Source organism: Lepidothrix coronata, unplaced genomic scaffold, assembly GCF_001604755.1.
Source record: "Lepidothrix coronata isolate B3197 unplaced genomic scaffold, Lepidothrix_coronata-1.0 Scaffold33, whole genome shotgun sequence".
NCBI classification, from domain to species: domain Eukaryota; kingdom Metazoa; phylum Chordata; class Aves; order Passeriformes; family Pipridae; genus Lepidothrix; species Lepidothrix coronata.
This window is the reverse complement of record NW_016690213.1, coordinates 6,406,048-6,428,923: the sequence shown is the minus strand read 5'-3', so window position 1 is coordinate 6,428,923 and position 22,876 is coordinate 6,406,048. Positions and strand designations below refer to the sequence as shown.

The window sequence follows — 22,876 nt, the reverse complement described above, 5'->3', positions numbered from 1 at the left end:
GCTGGTTGCCACCGAGAAAGAAGCAACATAATTCCAGAGTTGCTGGTAGAGCAGGCTTCAATCCCTATTATATTTGAAAATCATCTGGTGTGAAAGCCCCAAAGAATGCATATATATTGCTTTTTTTTTTTATAGTGGACTTGAAGAACAAAAATCTTTTTCCATTTGGCATTTCCAAACTGACAATGTGCAGGCTCTTGATTAAGATGGAACATAGTTTATACTCCTGGCAACAAAGGAGACTCCAAACATTTCCATCTGCTTTAACAGCAGAGCAGTAAACAAGAAGATGTACGATCCAGTTTAGTTTCAAAAGAATGTTTTCCATTGAAAGATAATTTAGTATATATATCCTGACTTCTATATGTAATTGTATAAGAAAAAGCATTAATTCACACAAACACTTTGGATGCAAAAAACCCCAAACAAACCATAAACCCTTCCAAATAATAAACTCTCAATGTACTGTGCACAGCTCTGAACAAACCTTTCCATAAAACAGCACTATAGTGGTGGCTCAAGGTAGAGGAAGTCTCTGTGCTCTCCCTCTCAGGAGTCATTCCTTCTCGAGATGTAGCAAGAGCACAGATTAAAGCAATCCTACATAGATTAAAAATCCTCCAGGGGTGAGATCTGTACAGATGGATGGCAGCAACATGAACTACCCCAAATGAACACTGGCTCCATGCCACCTACCAGTGGCTTCCCAAGGTGCATGTTACTGGTAACTTTGTTTTAACACAGTACATGGGACATGTAAACCTTGGAGACTGCTCTGTGCAGGCCAGGAAAATCTCTCACCCTTTTCCTCTCAGAGTCCTTGTCTGCTTAGTAGTGCTAGTTACCACGGATGCTTTGCCTGCCTTGCTGGCAGTTGCTGCAGCTGGATACAGTTGGGCTCACCAATGCCCAGCTGAATTGCTGCTGTGTGGTTCAAGGCAGCCCCCTGGGTCCCAAGGGCTCAGGGGTGTGAGCACAAACAGCTGGGCACTTTGCCCACACAGATCCACATCTCTATAGAGACTCTGTTAGCAGCAGCCCGAGGAGCTGGGCTGAAGCCAGCCCCGCCATGTCTCTGTGTGGAGCAGCCCTGGCAGGGTGGACATAATCATTTGCAACTGGTACTCCCTTGTATGCACCAGCTGTTTCTTGCTACTGGTGAGGATGGTCTAGCAGCCAACACCTAACAATTTTGCATCCTTATCTGGCAGGGAGCACCACTCCTCGTGGTGGGGCCACAGCTGCTGTCATATGCAGCTGGGGTGGGGAGATGCTGTACATCCTTCTCCTCAAGTGCTATTTTTGCAAGGCCACATCATGTTGGCCTCTCAAAGCACTTCTGCTGCAGTGGTGGGGCAGGGCTGGAGAAGAGTCTAAAGATGATCCACACACATATATAGTATTCTTTTGTTTCATGTTGAGTTATGTCATTTCTACTTTATTATATTGCACACTGGGGCCCCTGGTGGTCTAGTGGTTAGGGTGCAGGACTCTTACCGCTGCGACCCGGGTTCGATTCCCAGCCCCCTGGGCAGATGGAGCTCGTTAGCCCTGTAAGGCAATCCATCTAAGAGAAGGTCACTCTAAACAAACCTACATCCTGAGACCCTCACTGCCACTGTCCAAGCTTGCTCGGCCCTGGCAGATGAACCTCAGGATTAAAGGGTGGGCTCAGTTCAGCGCACGCTGTGTCTCACCTAAAAAATCCACTGCGCAGGCTCGAAGGGTTAATGACCTTTCCCAAATCTTCGCTCGCGAAGACTGGCCATTATTATATATTGCACACTTAAACATTACTGAAAGCCAAGCGAAAGAGTTTTTCCCTTTTCCTCCCAACACAATGCCCGCATTTTGAAGAATCGTACAAAATGACTGGTTGATGAAACTCATGGGGTGGGAGGCAGGGCTTCCACCTTCACCCAGTAGCACAGCTCCTTGTGGCTCCCTTGCCAACTAGCCATCTCTCCTCTTTACTACACAAACTGCAGTGACATGTATACTTTCAGCTGGGTTCAGACCCCACTGTACTATATAACCTACCAACAACAGAAAGACGTTGACTCTGTCTTGAGAAAATACAAGTAAAACTATAGAATAGTCTCAAGTCATCACAAGTGATCAGATGGTAGATACGAATGGCCAGACTTAAGGAGAGGAAAAAAATAAAATAAAAAAAAATATAATAAAATATCCAGGAGTCTCTTCACTTTGAATTTCAGTTCAACTGCTTACTGTAATGAACTTCATTTGAGTTGCTAGTTATCAGCCTTCTGCCACTTTTCCAGCTGATAGAGACATATGGAAAAGAGGTCACTGCATTTATTTCTAGCAGTTCACATGTCCAGCCCCAGCACCCAGAAATACAATTCTGTGTCATACTTACATCGTGCTGGGTTGCATTTTCTCTTGGTGTATGTAGGAAAAACTCTGCTAATGACTGCGGCACTTGAAGAGACCACTTTACTCTCCATCCTCATGTTTCCCCTTCCTCGTAAAATACAGCCTTTATGACAAACTTACTGCTAAGGTACATACATAACAGAAAGCTTCAAGTCAAGGTAAAATTGAATAAAGGTGAGTAAAATGATTCATATCTGCTTTGCGTTGTAAAAATGTTAGCATATTAAGAAATATGTCAGGATATTTTCAAAGACACGTTGGTAACAGAACTTCAATGTTACAGTCTCTCTCTCTCCATGATAACATCTCCATCTATCATTATCTTTCCTTTACTGAAACTAAAATATTAAATAACATGAATACTGAGTAATATCAAATAGTATGACTGTGCCTGATGACATATCTGGTTCTGCAGATATTAATGACAATGGCAACAGAAGCTGACTTACCATCTAAGAGGCAATTATTACTAGTATTTCTAAGAAAGTGAAGAGTAAAGACTTTTCCCGTTCTCAGAAGGTGAAAACCACACTTGTGGTTGAAAAATTACCATACTTGGCTTCTGTTTCCTGGTGAGTTCTTCAGAACATTTGAATCGATTCCCCTCTCTTTTCTTTTTGAAGAAAATAATACAAATCAAAACACTTTGTGCTCTTCTCATTAGATAAATAAATATTCCTAGCATCTCAGAGTAGAAGTCACTCAAGTCTGAACATCAATGCCTCTCCATATTTCAGGATCTGTGTTTTCCAGAAATGCTTATCATCTGTAATTCTCAGTGAATCCTAATAAAGCTGATGTTCTTCATTCTCAAAAATCAATTCCCCTCCAAAAAAAATGAGACTCTTAATCACCCTTGCATTTGAGGCTTTTTAAGGGTCTCAGAAAATCCAGAAACTATTTCCCCCTGCTTCTCTAGTGATCAGCTTCTGAGAGCCTCAGAAAACAATTTCAGATTATTGGATATGTATGTTTAACAGCAGACCTTCCACAGCTTTCACCTCCACTAGATGTAAAGAGATGAAAAACAGACAAGCAGGGCATTTTGTTTCCTTCCTTTATCCATATGAGAGCGCCTCAAAGGACTTCAGTTCAAGAAGATTCTAATCATGTTTTCTAGCAGAGGCAATGTCTCAAGGTGCTAATAAAAGATGGCAGTCTATTGAACCTGCTGTATACATGTGGGGAAGGGAAAGTTTTTTCCCATAGCCGGAAGGGGAAATTTAGACCTAGGCTTCCCACAGTAACACCACCACCTTTCTCCCTTGGTTCTCTTTTTCATTTCCAGGCAGCAAGCATCCTTAGGTCCTCCTTCTGATCTCCATGACACAGGTCTACCCTTGGAGTTCACAAAACTGCCTGGTAGAAACACAGGGATCTCAATCACTAAGTCCCTCCTCACCTTGGATAACTTCTACACGCATGTACTACGGCTAAACTCCCATTCACAAAGGTCCTACTGATAACTTGACTTTGCTGCCCAGATGATACACACATGCTATTTTTCAGTATATTCTGGCATTCAACACAGACACTTCCTTTGACTATAAAGCAGAACACACTGCAGCTGTTCAAAAGCAAATGGCATGTAGCAGGGAGAAAAGTAAGTGTTGGGGGAACCAACTCATTGTTATAGCAGATATACAGAGCTTTGAAGTACAGAACCTGTGGCTGGTAACTCAAATCAGCCATGCTATTCCTGAATTTTGGAATTTATTCTTGAATTTCTGAAGTGAAGCCTATGCATTTGCATAACTAGTGTTTCCAACATCAAAACAAACATCTAGAAGCACTGCTGTTGACTATAAAGGTCTTAAATGTATGGAGGCAGTAGACATTTAGTCAGGTAGTAGAGGGAAAAAAGTTATTATGAAATAAAATTGAGTTTTCATCCAGAAGAAAGATTTGAACCATTGCTGCTAAGGTTGGAAAACCATGTAGCTGTTCCTTCTTTTCATATGATACAAAGAAAGCAAGTCTGCAGTAGGCTCCTCTTTAAGTTCCGTTTAACTCTTTTTATTCATATCCTGAACTCTGTGCTATGAGGGAATGGAATTCTTCCCAAGTACCACTGAATCCATCCCTATAATTTTAAGATGGATTGATATGTACATTAACACAAATCCATTCCTGGCACAAACAGACACGAACCAGCTAGGGGGACATTCCTTCCCACTGCACTAAGCTGGTAGATGGAGTGCTATCGTGCTCATCCGCTGAATTTTTGTCTTAGATCAGACTGTGACCCTTAGAAAAGCACGCATATGTCAATTTGAACCTGCCAAAATAGGAATCCAATCTTAGATACTGTAACTCATGTTGTTTCTTCATCATATTGGGAGTAGAGGGAAGGAGAACAAAGAAAAGAAAAAAAATAAACAGCTAAAAGTGTGGAAATAAATCCTAACCTGAAAAAAACACTCTCAGATTTCTATTTTCAAGGGGTTTTTTACCTTTAAGTATCTGTGTTATCTTTAATAAGAGCCAGGAGTCTACCTTAAAGCTTTCCCTTTATATATTTGGCATACGAATACTCAATATCATTACTAGTTCCACAGAGTATAGTCCTGATTACTGCAATATTTCATCAAGGGTTTTTTAGATTAATTTTATAAAAACAACAAGGAATCATAACATTACAAAAGAAGCAAATGTTATAAAGTAAAAAAACCCAGCTCAACCCCTCTAACTCCACATCTTGCTTGCTTAAGTGGATCACAGATGCCTAACATATTTCGTATTCTTGTAGCACAATACTGCCATATCACTCAGGTACATACTTCTGTTTTGTATTACTTTGTATTATTGTCTGGGGTGTCAATAAAAGAAATAAGAACATTTTTGGGTCACTCTCAGTAGGCAGAGTATGGACATACCACTACAAGAAGTCAGCTTACAAAAGGTCTACTCTTACAAGTTTTGAATATCCTATTTATAAAAGTTGTCTAGCATGATCAAATGCTACAGCCAAAACATTAATCTATTCCTGCTTTAGATCCTCATATCTTACACCCTCGAGGAATTCAAACAAAACAATATTCTGAGAATTTTAACAAGCTGTTCTATCACCAAGTCTGCTCACAGGTTGCACCAGGCTTCCTTGCCTCTTGCCTAATGATGAACTTGAATCATATAAATCGGCTGATCTCATTCTCTAAAGCCATACTTCTAAAGCCAGGAGGGGCCACCACCATTTCAGTGGGAAAAGTGGTAAAACCATTCTATGGCATGTGCAACTGTATTACCTGGGGGTGAGGTGAGACGGATAGAGGTACAACTCGATGTAACAATTATAGTAGAGACTAGCCACAACACAAAGGTGTGCAAACCATCAACTGAGAGACAACAGACTCTTTATTCACCATGAAGATTACAGGCAAGAAGACAGTTCTACTTTACTGCTGTTAACAGTATTGCATTACTCTACAAGTGCCCATAAAGATATGGCTCAAAGAAACCACAAGTTGTTTATTTTCCACATACAAGAAAGAGCCTGATAAGCAATGGAAAAAGAATTCAAACTGGAAATGCCAGTTTAATCATGCATTTGAGATCCAGATTTTACATCAGGGTTTTTTAGAGGTGAGTGGAAGCATCTGGTAAATGACATTGCTTATATACCACAGAATGGCTCTCCCCACAGTAAGTCTGCACCAGACTATGACAAATAAATCTTGCCAGACGATTACTTCATATGTCCTTAATGAAATTAACGTAGAAGTGATGAATTCAAGGACATCTTCTCTCAGTAAACCACGTCTAATCTAGAAGTGGACTTTGTATTTTGAGGGCTGGCTATAGCAGAAGACATTTCTGCTAAAACAACACCAACACCAAGACAACATACACAATTCCCCATGAGAAACTTACTTCCTTTTTTACAGACAGTCTCCAGGATACACATTTAATATTTCTTGGCCTTCTGAGCTTTTTTTGCACTACATTTACAGTAATTACTTTCATGATAGCAAATACCTTTGTAGAACAAAAGCATTTGCATTTGACAACTACGTTGCTCCAAAACACCAACCCACCTGGGTTTTTTTGAGTCTTTATGTGCAGAACAGCAATGCTTACCGAAAGTTCTGTTATTTCTCTTTATAACTAGTTTTGAGACTCTGAAAGCAACAGAATAGTGACTTACAGTTTAGAAAGAGGAGGAATATTAGCAGTTGTTCATTTAATAGAGTTACGACTCCTCTGCAATATGCAGAACTGCTACAGAGATAAAGATGTGATCATTTAACAAAACATTCACCATTCACATTGGGCAGCAATTAGAAGATGCTGCACATTATCTCAGAGGATTGTATGTTCTATCTTAATGGGGAGCCATCCAGGAGCAGCAAACCAGCTGGTGAACAACAGAATAGTTTTGATAAGCTGTCTGGGAGCAATAGAGTATCCATGAAATTGATATCCTATTTCCAACTTTAGACTTCATACAGACATTAATTTTTTTCCAGTGCTGGAAGCTAACCAATTAGAGCTAAAAGATGACCAGAGAACAAAACCGTCTCTGGAAGAGTGGATGACTCAGGGAGGCAAAGCCAATTTTACACAAGCAAAACTGGAAGGAGGAAATAGCTAAAGATAAAGGACCATGTTAGACAGGCTCTTTGGTGGGTTTTGCAGGCTGCCAGACCTGTGGGACTTCTGCCTGGAACACTGTGAGGTGTGTATACAGGCTTTAAAAAGGGAAATTCTTTCTAAATAGACAATGCATTATTTTAAGATCTCCTGGAGGGCAAGAGGGGTGCTTACTAGTATTATTTCTTCCCTGAGACAAGCCTGTGGAGGTAATCACTGCCAGACTCAGGGAGAACACTGACCAAAAGGCTGGCCTTTGAGTTGGAAAAAAACTGAAGGAATCCATCTTAAGGAAGGCTTATGATTAACAATACCGACCTCGAGGAGAGACACCTAATGCTATCTTCTCACCCAAATGGGCTGAAGACAGTGCTTTAATATACATACCAAAACCAACTGTTGGTGCTGCATTCATTAACTGCTTTTGAAAGCACACTATCATTGACAGTGTGATAAAACATTAAGTTTTATCCTGGGCAGTCTCCCCCCATAGGTGTCAGCAATTCTTCAGACGATAAATTCCATGTAAAGGTTGCTATTATTTCTATCTTTTATAGTAATAGCAAGGCAGTGTATTTCTTCCAGTTCACTCCAGCTTGCAATATGTCCAATGCAGATAGCTCTCATTCTTCCTTCATGCAGTCTTCCTTTGTCACTGCTTGACAGTACATTCAAGTGTTCAAATTCAGTCATTCACTGACTGTAATATAATGGATTTGTTACTATATGCCACCTTTCAAGAAGCGATCTTGCCAAGTTCATTTTGTGCTTTTTGGATATTCAGCCCTCCATCAGCTCAATCCAAAACACTGCATCTCTCTGTATTCAGTGCCTAGGTTTTGCATCCCTCCTCCCTATGCACCACATCAACCTCTGAAATGCCAAGTAAATGTTTAAGTTTAAACACATGAACAAGGGACACTTTCAGATATATCTGGGTCAATATTATGAGCTCCATGCCAAAGGATGTTGTGTGTTAGCTGAGCAAGGCAGTATATTTTTTTCAACTGCTTCAGCCACTAGCCAACCACGTGAACTATCCTGAACAAATTCTTCTTTAAAATTTTTAATGAAAGAATTTAATACAAAACCCAAAAGAATTTGATATAAAAACAAACTCATCTTAATTACATACAGAGACCAATGAAACAGCATGAAACGTCTGTCGTTTGGGCCAGCTAGCCCTTAAATTTTTACATAGTACGCTTTCTTTTATTTAGGATATACATCTAGGCAATGTTTCTGGGGGTTTTGTCATCTACAGAGCCCTAAGGTCCCCTAATGCAGCTTTCATCATCCTTTCTTGATACATGCCATCAAACTCTATTTCCAAAAAGAGTTGTCATTAGGAAGGGAGCCCCCAGGCACCACATTACACAGTAGCCTGGTTCATATAAATGTGAACTGGGAAAAATAATCAACCACTTTTAAATACAGCTTTTAAATCATGCAGTTGAACTAGCCTACACTATTTACATGAAACATCTTGTAGTCATTCCATACAGTAGTAAAATTTATTAGCATTTTCCTATAAGGTAGTAACAACTGGAGATACACAATAGCATCAGGTCTTTCTCCCTTCAAAGAGATTTTACGAAGCAGTAAAGCCCTTCTAGCATAAACTGTACTAGAAAGCCTGAAATGGTTTCAGATTTGGTACAAACTATAGATGTAGTCTGTTACTCTTCTTGCTTTTCCCTTCCTCATTGGATTCACGTTCTTTTTTTCAGAAACACTTTTTTCTTAATTTTTTTTTCCTGCCTTGCAAATCTATATTCTTTCTCTGTTCCTTCACTCATGAGTTATTTGCGGGCTGGTTTAGAGAAAGACCCATACAGACAGAGGGTAGTCACAGTAGCAGAGGCAAGAAGCCAGCCCCTACTCCTGCACCTGTGTGTATCTGTGAATGAGTCTCACTGTCAACCGTGACACACACCACTGCGCATGAAAGGAGCAAAGAGGGGCTCTTCCAAGGGCACACACTTCAGCTAGTCTGTGTTTAGGAGTAAGCATGAACCTGTGGCTTCCCTACCAATACTAATTGTCTTTATCAAAAACAGCCCATTCTGCTATTTCTTGGCAACGTCTTTCCGCACATGAGGACTGGCACTGATAGAAGCATAAGAGATAATATTATTTTCAGCTTTGGGGAAATCAGATTACCAGACAGCACAAAGGCAACCAACCCAGTAATCCTCCAAGTACTTTGCATGCCATGTTTTCTATGTTTTGCCCTCCCCTGAAACATAAATTATCATAACTGCTGGAGGAAAGATGTAGGATTTGACAGACCAGCTGGTCAACTGGACATGGCGAATACTCTTTTCCTGACATATACCACCTCTTCTTCCTCAGCCACCTCTGTCTTATGTATCTTTAAGTGTCTATAGTCCTCAATGAACATCTAACCCTTGACTGCACAATGTCACCTTGGACTGTAAGAAGGTTTTTTTCACTATCTTTAGTACTTTCAAATGCTAAAATACAATTTATCACCGCTGGGCTATTTCCTGCTTCAGTTACACCTATGCTCACACTCTGAAAGAGATGTTGGCATCATTTTAAGAGATTTTCCATTTCTAATTTTCACTTAATTCTCAAAGATGTGCACTGATAGTCTCAGCTCCTCAGGTACATAAAGTAACTAACCTCAAAAACACAGGCAGCAAAGCTATTTTAAATGGCAACGTGCAGCTTACAATAAAAAGCATTATATGTTGATATAGCACCATAGTTCTAAAAGATCCTAAAGCATTCAAGCTGACATTTAGACAGCCTTGATCTTACTTGTGACCTTCCTTTGCTCTGGTTCAGAAAATATCCCACCTGACTACTGGACTACGCTTGTGGAGACTGTTCCCTCTCTCCATTGAGAATGCAGGCTGTCTAAAGACAATGTCCATGGGTTTAAAATGCCATTTAAATACAGGCAATTCTGAATGGAAGTTGGTCTTCCAGCAGTGCAACAGGATTTTCTGCAGTTTGGCTAAGAAACTCAGCTGGTATGCAATCACCAGAAAATATTACAGAAGCTTTAATTTTTGTACAGAACAGACAAATTCGTTGTTTTGAAAGGTCATGACAGTAAATTGCATGGAATTCAATTTACCTCCCTCAGATGGATGAAGGTCTGAGTCAAACATAGAACAGTGGAAGCCTTTGGCTCCAAGAAGTCTGTGCTGATTCAGACCTGCTCTTAGGCAGGCAAACCATCCTTTCAGCTCTGCATTATTACAGCTTGTGATTTTCAACTGATCTTTCTCCTCAGCTGTGCTATTGTAGCAAATTGTGCCATAGATGAACATCAAAGCAATGGTCAATGCAAGAAAAATTTGTTTGTTCTTAACCAGGAACTTACCAAACATAAAGTTATTTGTGAAACAGAGATCATAATAGTTGTCTCACACTCATTTCTCCACGTGTAAAGTGAAATATAAAAACTACAGGGAGATGCATGGGAGACAATATCATCAGTACAATACAGAAAGACAAATACTGGAAAAGCAAACAAGCAAAAGGATTAGTTTCAAAAACAGAAAGACCATGAAGGCAAAGTCAAAAGAATACCCTGAACATGTTTTAGCTTCACAGTACACCCAGGAGGAGAGTGCACACCTGCAGCACACCTAATTTAACAGGCTCCTTGTGCATAACTGAGAACAACAGAGTTAGTGAGCAGATCATTCCTGACTGGATGTATCTTATGAGGCAGTAACTCTTACCTAAAGCTTTCTGGGTATTCAGCAACAGCCATGTTGATAACATCCAGTGCATGCTGATAGTGCTTCTGAGCTGAAAAGAGGAGGGCCAGTAGATGAAGTGAATTCATGTCATCTTTGCACAGTTGCAGGGCTTCTTGAAGATGGTCTATAGCATCTGAAATCTAGAAGGAGATGGCATAGAAATAAAAAGAGAACTCAGTACTCCTTCAGTCCTACATTTATACCTCAAAGATAAGAACAAATACAAATTCTGAAGAAATTCTACTTAGATGTCTTCTACTATTGAAACAGTTTGCCAAAATTAACAGACTGCACTGCTTGAAAAAAACAAACATTCTAGAGAAAGGAGTCTGCAGCATTACTAAATCACTGCTTATAAACAAGAGCAGCAGATCTGATCCAATCAACCCCCTCTTACTTTGGCTTGGTGATTCTATGCTGTAAACAGATGCACTACAGAGGCCCAATTCTCAGCTCTATTTTCTAGGATGGGTGGCTGGCTCTTCACCTGGGGGAGAGCATTACACATTTCTGCTGTATTTTGTCTCTTGTAATAGCTGTATAAAGCCTTTCATGATTTGGATCAAGAACATAAAAATTGAGTTTGAACGTTCAAGGGAAAAAGAGTTGAGATTTAAAATGTTGTCAGAAGAAGAAGTATCTTCGCAAGCAGTGATGTAAAGAGCAGTCCTGACACTCACAGCAGTAGCATGTCATTAGAACCAAGTCTCATTTGGCAGAAAACATCTATAATGAATGCAAGTATATCACATGCTCTTTGTGATCCAGTACGCTACTTTAGGCTATCTGTTCAAAAGGGAACTTCTTAGCAGATTCTCTTTTGTTTGTTTACCAGTAAGTTTTATGCAGAGGATTTTTTTAAGATTCTCTAGTGCCTGAAATTACCATTACATACATTATTCCAGATCTGTGTTTGGCTCTGGAAATCTGCAGAAAACAAAACGTGAAAATGTGTAAATTTCTTTTCCTCATGTATGCTTTCCCACTGCTTCTCTTATGGATGGAGAATGTAGTTCCTTCTTCCCTACTATGAGAAGTTCCCACCTAGCAAAGTTTTGGAGACATTTTTCTACCCTGGCATATCAACAGTGTCAAATTCCCACTGCCTCCACAGCTCTCTCACAAAAACAAGTAGCACATAACTAATGAAAGCAACAATTACACTGCCTGCAGCTACAACAGAAGTTGTTGATTATCTAGATCCCAGGTATGCTTCTGGGAGCATGGTATATATATTCTATTCGTGGGACAACTTCATCCTAATGTCCAAGTGACATTTCACTCTTGCTGTTCATACAGGAGCCACAGTACTTATCTACCCTATTACTGGTGACTCCATGCAAGCCTGGAGATCCATGTGACTGCTCCAGACATAACCCCAAACTGGCATGTGGCCCACAGTGTCAAAACTGCTGAATGTCCTGGCTTGGATTCAGGTTGGGATACATGACTGAGTGCTCAGCTTTAATGAATTACTGCTTGTCAGTGGAGCTACTTTAACCACATGTGTTATTACAGCTTACTGCAAAGGTAAATGCATTGGCGTAAATCACCAGTGTTCCCCCAGCAGCTCACTAGAATACATTTTTATACAATGTAAAAATACTAGCAATGACAAGACAACTTGAAACCAGGACAACAAGCATGAAAACTATTGTGGGCCCAGATCTGCTGTCCACAAAGCTCTTCAGTAGATATATCAGAGATATATAAATTGACTTGCTAAAACAAAGCTGCTATCAAGACTCTTTTTACACTCAAGACTAAAAACACCTCCTATTTTTTCTATTCCTCTGTCTCAGACCTGCACAAGTAGTCATAAAGAAGATATAAGCTTGGAGAAAAGTAAGTCCATTAGAAGAAAAAGAAAACCCGTAAACCAGACAACTGGAGGGGACTATGAACAGCCTGTTCCAGCTGACCCTGTTTCAAGCAGGGATTGATCTGGGTGATCTCTAGAGGTTCTCTCCAAACCCGATTATTCTATGATTCCAAGACTTGGGAAGGTGATCCTAATTTGCTAGTATGAATCAGACAAAGAATAATACTTGCAACTAGTGTCTTTAGTGAGGGGCTTCAAAATTGTAAGGGTACTTGACCTTACTTGCATGTGAACATGCAAACTGAGTCACAGACTTTGCTCTATGTGTTGGAAGGGACTTACAGCCACACAACTGCAAGTCCATACCCCTAACAGAGGCCTGCCATCAAAGAAGCTCTCTGACTGTGTTGCAACATCCATGAAATAAAGCTGCATAAAAGTCAGTTGTGGTCTCTCCTACAAACCTGTGCCTGCTGGGCAGGCAGTCATATACTGCTGATATAGACATAATCTAAAATAATTTCCCCCTGTTCTGTAGTATAGGGCCTGCAATGGTTACATCTCATTTCAGTGCTTCCCTCTAGTACCATCAGAGTCACAGGCAATGGCTGGTTTTGAAATTTAATTACGCTTCTCTGGCACCTAATTGTTTAACTTGAGTCCAGAAAGGTTCCTTGGTGCTCTAAGACCATTAGTGGCCTACACCGTTCTGCTGCATAATTAGAAACACTGAACGAAAAACTTTTAATTATATGAACTCTATGCCTTTATGGGAAGCATTATATGAAACAACAACCTGCAACAGACCAGAAGCAATGAAATACAAACTAAATTTCTAGAAGAACAAAAGCAACATATCTGGCAGCAGTCAAAGCGAACTTCTTTTGAAAGAGGTATTTTTATTTAAGTAACTGTATAACATGAGAAAGCTGGAAGCTGGCAGCCCAGATGGCACCCTGAAACTTCAGGGCTTTATCAGAGGTAGGCTGCCAGTTTAAAATTCCCTACAAGCACTGAGCTTTAAAGTAATCTTATTTCAGCTGGACTCCAAGTCCAAGTGAGGCTTGTAATTAGAAGATGCTGCACTTCCCTGATTTATCTTTCTGTTAACAAATATACCACATGTTTTGCATGGCACACAGGTAAATTCACATCACACTGATCAGGAAGCAAAGATGCCGCAGTAGGCCATAAATAGCATCTTGCAGCACTACCAAATATAATGACGCAACATGGATTGTTTAGGCTGCCTCTCAGAGAATAGGATTTATCTCAATAATGCCATATGTTTCCTTAAAAACAATGTTGGGATGTTACAATTATAGGTATAAAAAGGAAAACAGTATGAGTGTTAAAAATAATTCCCAACACTAGAATGTGCTTGCATATTTAAAATGGTAAATGAAATAGAAACTTGTAAAGAGGAGTTTTCAGGCCTTGTAATTTCACATCAGTTGACAGTTACACTTAATTAACCATTAAAACAACCCACTCCATCTCTTTTTATAGCACGGGGATTACAGAAAGGAGACAGCTTAATCGACTGGCAAGAGCTTCCATTGAAAACAGACTTGCTACAGTCCACCAGAACTTCAGGAAAACTGGAATAGATGCATCTGCACGTTATTATTTAATTCTTACTACAAGCCATTTTTGATCACCAGAAAAGTCTAGGCTAGGATGTAGGCAGAAAAGCAGCATGCTGCTATTCAGCAAAGAGGCACTAGCTGGTCCAGAAGAAAGACAGAGATCAGAACTACCCACATCCAAGCAGCCACTGAAAGAAGCATCTCTTGATACCTACTAAAAAAGAGTTCCCCTTTTGGGGCAAAGGCAGCAGTCTCTCCTTCTTGAAACGAAACTAAAACCTGTAAAAAATAACTGAAATATTTTTCTCTGGTCTGTTAACTGATGTTTATCTCAGTTTTAGATCCAGACACTCTGGAAAGAAGCAGGTGTTTTCTGGATATTGCCACTTGAAACTTGAGGTCTGTTGGAAGCCCATATGAAATTGGTGAGACTTCCAGTCCTCAGCTACTGACCCCTTGCTGTCTTTTCCTTCCTATTTTCATGCAAAGAAAGGGCAAATCAGATCAAGTATTAAAATGGTATGAAACTACAAACGTTGTTTTTATGTATTCAATACTGATTTACATGGAATTCAAGGTCAAAAACACCACCACCCCCAAAATGAAAAGGGAATCAACATTTAAAATTAACAAGAACGCTGCTGACTCTCTAGAGTCATTTCCATAGAAACTGGCCTGCTAAAAAACAAGGCAATGCATTAAAATCAGTGAGCTTTAAATGTTCATTCTACCTTGTTTTTGCTGATCCAAATGCTGTTACCACAGAAACAGGAGAAGCAGCCGAACCAGCCTCCGGGAGTTGGGAGTTACAAGTTTCATTTGTCAATCGGCTTGGCCGGCTGCCAGCCAGGCACTGCAGGTGGAGATATCCACTGCAGCAGACACTGACCTTGGCCTCATGGCACTTCAACTTTGGGGGAAAATCAGACTGAGACCTCCCTTACAGAAGAGGGTATTTACTCTGCATTTTGCTGGAAAATCCACCCTAAAACACTGTGTGGCTGACCTAGACCCTCCAGGAGTCACTGGAGTCTTCCCAGTGACTCCAGTTTTCTTTAAGACACGGACACACACAACACACACATAAGCACAAAGCACATCATCATCATCATCTTTCATTTTGGTTGCTGCTGGTTTCAACTGCCAACTCCGCAGGAACCTTTTATAACCATTCCTCCTCTTGTCACATCCTCATCGTATGTCAGAGGGAAGCTTATGTTTTTCCATTTCCCCTTTCCCTTGCCCAGTGGTGACAGAGACAAGTGCTATTGGAAATATTTTACAGCCTTCCAAGGAAGACGAATTGCTCCAGCTTTGCTTGGCACTCTCCCGGTCAGCTACCTTCCTTGCTTTGTTCCATGAAAACACTCTCTTATCTATGCAAGCTGATACCTAGATTTTTCAGTGCTGGGTAAGGTTACCTCCTTTATTGATTCTGACTACGGAAACAAAAAGGCCTATTCGTTGAGAAAAACATTCAGGTATTATACTATAACCTACTATGTAGAAATGGCCTGATTTGTTGGTACTGTAACATTGCTTGATGAAAGCCCTGTGGTGTTCAATAGTTAATGCAATCTATCAAAAAAGGTATCATTTATCTTTCAGTTAATCAGAAAGAGAATATATTAGATACTTTAAATAATTAAAGATATTAAAAATGCATTACCAAATGTTTATCATTAAGTAAACCGGCAAAAGAAGAGCAGGATATTTTACAGCAGTCTAAAAATAAGGATGTCTCAGGTATCTCCTCTCTCTCCAAGCATGTGTTAAAGATTTATGGCTCACTTGATGGGAGAAGAGCAAGAGCAGTATCGCAGGGGTCAGGCTGACACTACATAATACACTTAGATCATAGAGCTATGCCAACAGAGGCAACCGGCAGAACATCAAGGATGAAAATACACAGGTGAAGTAGACAAAAGAGAAAAGTGAGCATGAGGACAAGAGACTTAATGGTAAGAACAGAAGGGAACGGAAATGAAGAAATAAGACAGATGAAAAAACATTGCAAAGACAGGCTGCAACCAGAGAAAAACAAAAGGTAACAACTTAAAAGGCAGTGGACCAGTAACAGTGAAAACAACAAAGAGCCAAGGACCACAAAAATCTTGATTTTATTTTTTAGGATAGCAGCTGAAAATCTGTAACGCTTTTACTCATGGAAAGAAGCAGAAGAATCAGCAGATCAGACAATCTCCCCTACGAGGCAAAAGCTGTGAGAGAAAGAAGGGTAGCTGGATATTTTTTAATGAAAGATCCTGAGCAAACTGCATCATAAAGCAGCCAGTAGGCAGATGAGAAAGTTAAATAAGCCATTTTAATTATCCTTTCTTATTGCATGTTTTCTCACAACACACTGCTCTCATTATGAAAGGGTTACAAAAGTGACATTATCAAGAGGGTGCTCTCTTGGAACAATTAGTTTAATCTAATGAACACACAACTCCCCTAATTAGCTCAGAAAAGTAAGGATCCAACTGTAGTATAGACTAAGGAGAGAAAACTGCAGCAAGCAGAAAGCCTGCCAAAGAAGGAAACTACGATGAAGAAATTTCAAATCTAGCTAGAGAGGCATTTAAAAAATAGAGGCTGCTCCAATAAAGACTTTGGGTTTTAGACAGAAGGGACAGAGAAATAAAACACAACCAAATTTTAAGAAGGGGCAGAAAAATAAAGCACAGCCCAAATGGTTGTGTTTTTTTCCTGAAAGGCAGTGCAAAGTATTTTCTTATCAGCTTAATTTTTATGAGTTAACACCTGCAGCAGCATTCAAATGGCAACTAATCCCACTCACTGCAGAGCTCCAACGCTTGTCAAAGCCTAACGTCAAACGTGTCCAAGTATGGAATAAAGCAATCCCCAGTGCAGGGAGTGTGCGATCTGGCTGATATAGAATCGGGCAGTAACGAGAGAGGCTTTGGAGCGGCCTGCAGCAGGACACAGCATGATACCCAGGGAACAGGAATAAACACACCTCGCTCAACCCACACAAAGTTGCTCCAAGACTGCTCAGGAGTTGGAGCTGAACACATGTCCTAGAGAAGGTCATTCCATGTGCTATAGAATTACTATTTTAAAAATATGAATTAAAAAATATTTTACATAAGCATATTCTGATTGCTTGATTGATTACAATGTAGGAAGGAAGGGACCCCGTTCAGCAAGCCTGAGTCTTGTTCAACTGTCCTTCCAATGTACTGTCCTTCCACCCTCTCACAACTAAGTGATTTCCAATTATTGCACATACCTGTCTGACAAGAGCCAGCTGCAGTGAGAGGTAGAGGATGATTTGGTGATCTTCTGGGGCCAAGTCCCGTGCTCTTTAAGGATGACCACACAACACAAAAAGAAAAGTGACTGTTAGATTGCACTTTGCAGAATTTCTTCACCATGAGCTACACACAAGGACAAAACAATACCCTGTCTTCCCCCACAGAAACAAGTCCAGTAACAGGGGAGCACACTGAAACTAGACAAAAAGCAGAACAATGTTGTCCTGGCTAAGCTAGAGTCACAGGAACAAGTATGTTCCTGTGAACATACTTCAACTGCCAGGATGTTATCCAACTTACGTGCTCCTTCATTAAATGCCATTTAATATTTTGGAACTTGGATAACTAATATGGAAAAAGTAGCTCTGAACTCATAACAAACCCATCAGAGCATTCTGTTAAGTAATATATAGGTGATGCACATAGTTGTCCAACTTGTTCCTACACTGCCACTTTTCAAACAATAGAAGAGGGTTAGATTAGCATGGGAAAAAGTAGTCACTATTGTGACTATGAGCATGTAGAGGAACGACAGACTAGAGGACTAAAGATCAGGAGCCTGTGATAGAAGCTGGTGCTCAAATATACAAAACATTCTCCATCCTGCAGCTTCTAGTTTAATCGTTGACAGTAGATTCCTAATTTGGAAAAGGAAGACACTGAGGGAGGAATGATTTGATGACAGGAGCTGCGCCTGGACCAAAACCAAGGCTCTTACTTCTCAAGCTTGGACTCTGAGATATTATCTTCTAGTCCACAACAGGCAGCATGCATTGCAATGATCCCTTGACTAGTGAAGGCTGCAGTGTCTCCAGAACCACATGTGGAGGCCCTTAACAGTGCAAGGCAGGGAACAGGGATGGACAGCCTGGGCAGAACTGTCCCCTCTGAGACTATGCTAAGCATGGAACTGCAGTCTTGAGTTTGCTAGCCTATGGAGAAGCCATTAACCAAGTCAATGAGAGGATAGTGTTTTGAGGAACCTAGAAGCAATGTGGGGCACTGGCTCATGCCACACTGGCAGCCCAGTCCAGGAACTAGTGGTTTATACCCTCTCTGACTCACAGAGCTCACTTATAGCTCTGCATTACAGGGAAGTAACTTCACATGGGAGAAATAGGGAAGAGGAAAGTCCCTCGCAGCCAACTGACATTCCTGATCTCTTTCTGGGCTGTATTCCAGAACCCCAGGGAAGCCTGCACCTGCATTGCCCTGACCAAAGTGAGCACAATTAATGTTCTTATGAGGGAGAAATGACATGCTGACAACACTGGTGGTTAAAAATCCTGACAAAACTATTAATTTGCTAATATTAAAACAAATAAGCAAATAAGAATAAAAAAATTACTTCAGGAAACAAACTGCACACCGCTTTCAGGGTAACCACTTCTCAATTGCCATCTTGGCCTGTGAGCAAGAAGCTGTTGGATTTGACTTTTATAACTAATGGCTCTAGAACAAATTAGTTTACTATGGAATGAACCTGTCCTGTAATTTTGCAAGTCAAGGTAGCACTCAGTGATTCTGAAGCAATGCCAAAGACATCCAAGTGCAATTAGTGAAGATAAGTCACTTCCACTTCAAAACACACAAAAAATCCAACCAAAATAAAACAAAAACAACTCCCCCAAAAAATCCAACCAAACAACAGTAAGACTCCACAAGACAGAACCCAGCTTTACCCTATGCTGTTGGAGCAGGGTGAGCCACCTCTTTAGAAAGCAGCTCCCATGAAACCTTCAGTAGCCTCTCCAGCAATAAATACCAGGGAAAAGTTCACAAGAGCATAGCAGAAGAGATTAATGGTGCTTTTGAAAAGAAACAAAGGGTTGTTACTTTACTGCTCAATTTCCTCACAAGGAATTAAAAAAATATTTGATGCAATCTTCCAGCTGAAAAGGGCCCTTACAAAGATGGCTACAGGCCAAATCATGGCCTGAGAGATCATATATGTACTTCAAAAACAGGTGGAAAAACAAGGAAGATTAAAAAAAGAAAGAAACCAAACTCAGGCATTTAGAAGAACACTAGTAATCAGCTCACCATCACATCCCTGTTGGCTGAGGTTTGAGTAACAAACGCTTGGCTAAAAGCTTGTCTGCTTCCTAGCTAGAGTTAAGATACCATGAAAACAAGTCACAACCAATGGGAAAGGTCAAAGGATAAAAATAAATGCAGTTTAAAAGCTCTGCAGCACCACAATTACACCAAAATTAGTCAGTAGTGAAAGTATTACATTGGAGTGCAGGAACTAGTGTGACTTAGAAGTATAATCCTGATCTAAATAGTGAATGAATAAATGGGTTTTAAAAATTTTATCTCTCAGATCTCCATAGGGTAAATATTGAGAATTACATCTGTGGTTTCAGCTCTTGCAATCACTGCAAAATCAGTGCAAGACAAACATACTGGACTCCTTGTTCAGCATCAGAAAAAACAGCTAAGATCCATTACCATCATTCAACCTGCTAAATCTGTACTTTGAGATACTACAGATCTCAAATTTTCTACACTTTTGTGACGTATTTATGATCACACCAAACCCAGAATTAGATACTTCAGCCTAAGACTTAGACCATATAAGCTTCCATTTAATTGCCATCCAAAGTCTGTAGGCATCTACACTTAAAATAACTACCCAAACATCACCCTGTGTATTTTGGGTGATGTAACTTAGTCATAACAAGGTCAGGAAGTTTACACCTCATCTCTCTATCTCACAGAACTGACAAAAAAGGGGTTGAACCCAAGCAGTTTTACTTGAGGTAACTGTAGTTGCAAGAGAGCTTAATTCACATGTACCTTCAGGGCAGAGCCATTGGATCAGTCACCCCCACAAAACAGAGTGATGAAGAACAGGTGAGTAGTGATGTTTTGTATGCTAGCTCTGTAGCTCCTTCTCATAGAACTGCTCATATAAACCACTCATTAGGACAGCAATTATCCCCTCCCTGGTAAGTGCACTGGTGCCAGGTCACCCCATAGCTGCCTACATCCTGATGGTGAAGGTACTTTCCCACCATGAGGGAAACAGGAGTTTAAGAGTGCTTCACACAGGAATTAAGACAAAATTAGCTGTCCATGTTTGCCAGCTGGCATCATGTGCGTCATGTGAGGAAGCTGCATCTCCCAGCACTGTAGATCTTACTGCAACTAATTTGGGCCTAAGGTTATTTCTGTTTAGTAGCAGAACAGGTACTCTTACCTTGGACATTCAATCGAATAATCACCGCATTTAACCATTACAAGAATGGTTTTGACAGACTATTGTTGAAACCTAATGAACTGGTTTAAAACTTTCAGGCAAGGAAGTCTTACGCAGAGGAAAAAAAACCGCGAACATTAAAAACAACAATTATTCTGAATTTATGCAAAGAAATACACAATGCAAGTATCTGCAAGATTCCTACTCACCTCTCCAAAGTCTGAAGTGCTTTCTTGTTTAATTCATCCTGAGTGCCCTTCAGAATAGCTGCAGAACAAGATATAATGCCATTTAAGAGTTGAATTCAATGTTTCATATTACCTAAATGAGTATTTCAAAATGAGAGCATAAAACCTGTGGAAGTCTGGGCAGGGGTGTGTGTGCATGTGTTCATTTTAACATGAATTCTGAAATTAATTTTTATTAGATTCTTCTAACTCTCTTGTTTGAAACGCTGAAGCATTTCTTTATTCACATATGCCACTGAAGGGGGTTGGGAAGAGAATGGGCCATACACTAACTAGATACCAAGGGTATAACAGGCCCTCTGCCAGGCCAGTGTAAATGCTAAAAGCAGTAACCAGCAGCATATTCTGACTCAGATACAGACTGCCTCCACCACCATCTTCATGTAGGAGGGTGCTGCAGGTTGAACAGGGAACACCAGGAGCCAAACTGACAGCTCTATGACAAAAACCTTGACAACACACCACATTCCTTGAGACCACAGACTTTTAGGCTACTTCAGGTGTGACATTAGCCACTAATTCCCTCCTTTGTGCCTCTAATTGACTGAATAACAGAACCTGCCCACTACACTCACTCCTCACCATATAAATTCATTTCTAGCCAAAACCATAAATGAAAGAGGAGAGTCAAGCTCTTGTTATACCAGGGTATCATAGGATATCATCATCAAAATCAACAGGAACAGAGGAAGAGCTTAGACAAGCATCACTTTCTCAGATCCAAAATATCTGAAAGCCTAGTGATAAGTTTTCAGAAACGCACTGGCTGTGTTGTGCTGGTTCTTAAGTTTTCAGATTTTGCATAGCAGTTGTTTCTTGTTCTGCCTATCCTGAACTTGAGAATGACTGATCAACAGCACAAAGAAGTGATAAGTAGTTAATCCATCAGCAACCATCTACCTATGAATATATTTGATTTCATACATTAACTCAATGTATGCTCCAAAACAGAAAGTTACTAAGTAGTATATACTTAAGCAATGAAAAAAGATAAAATTCAAGCATTCTTGAAAATTATTAAGAAGAAAGAGTTGTGTTCTTCTACAAGACCTAAAAAGGTAATCAGTTTCTTGGGATTCTACAACATGTAAGCAAGTGAAACTTTGAAAGTAACTTGTTTTGCTGAAATAATTATAGTGATCAGACCTTTTTTTATTCCTACATCTTCCAACAGTTCTTCAAAATACCAGGTTCATTTGGAAGGAACAGTAATCTTCAGGATATCCCAATTAATAAGGATTATAACTTACTTATACACAAAACCACAAAACCTATTCTAAGTATTAAAAACTGATACAAAATTTGCATTTTAAAGAATAAATTTGAAGACATGGACTTTCATGTAAAATGCAGCATTTATTAAAAATACTTCGCTCTCAGTAGCCTTAAATGAGGCCACTACAGAATACTGCAAAAAGGTAGCAAAGCAAGAAAATTTAGAAAAAAAACTTAAAAGAATGAAGATTGATGTAAACAAAAATGCTTGAGAAGACATTGGAAAGGATTTGATCACACCTATAAACATCCATACAGAAAAAATATGTCAGGTTCTGTTTCTCATGGAAACTACAAGATTTCTTAATTAAGTTACAGAGCAATTCTGGAGATGTCACACAGTAAGGAAGACTGAAAGAAATGTTATTATTTGCCCCTCATGGAAAAGCAAGACCTTCTAATTGGTAAGACATTTGACTTATGTTCAGCTTGTAGTCAGAAAGAACACAAAATATGTTATGGAAATGATTACTCCACAACTAGTCAGCTTTGCCTCTGCACTACTGGGAAATAGCATGTGACTCCCACCTCCTACAATATTGACTGCATCTTCAGCTACCACTAAGTTGAAAATATGGTTGTCCTTCTTTGGATTTGTGTCTAACTTGGATGAACACATTGAAATTTGTGTTTGACAATACTGAGCACTGATGCTGCACATTAACTATGCCATTTACAGGGCCTTTACAGCTAAAGGAGATAAATAAGTTAAAAAAAAAAAGGCAA

The 22,876-nt window shown here is 39.9% G+C and overlaps 1 protein-coding gene across 4 annotated transcripts in view; it reads right to left on the bottom strand.

Annotated features, from left to right (window-relative positions):
• TTC7A (tetratricopeptide repeat domain 7A) overlaps nt 1–22,876 on the bottom strand; it is a 171,622-nt gene that overhangs the window by 78,919 nt on the left and 69,827 nt on the right. For all 4 annotated transcript variants that reach the window (XM_017811687.1, XM_017811688.1, XM_017811691.1 and 1 more), the window contains 3 exons: nt 20,837–20,894; nt 17,398–17,470; nt 10,713–10,873 (listed from right to left, as the gene is read on the bottom strand). In XM_017811687.1, the coding sequence (XP_017667176.1) occupies nt 10,713–10,873; nt 17,398–17,470; nt 20,837–20,894 (292 nt within the window). The remainder of the gene's footprint in view (nt 1–10,712; nt 10,874–17,397; nt 17,471–20,836; nt 20,895–22,876) is intronic.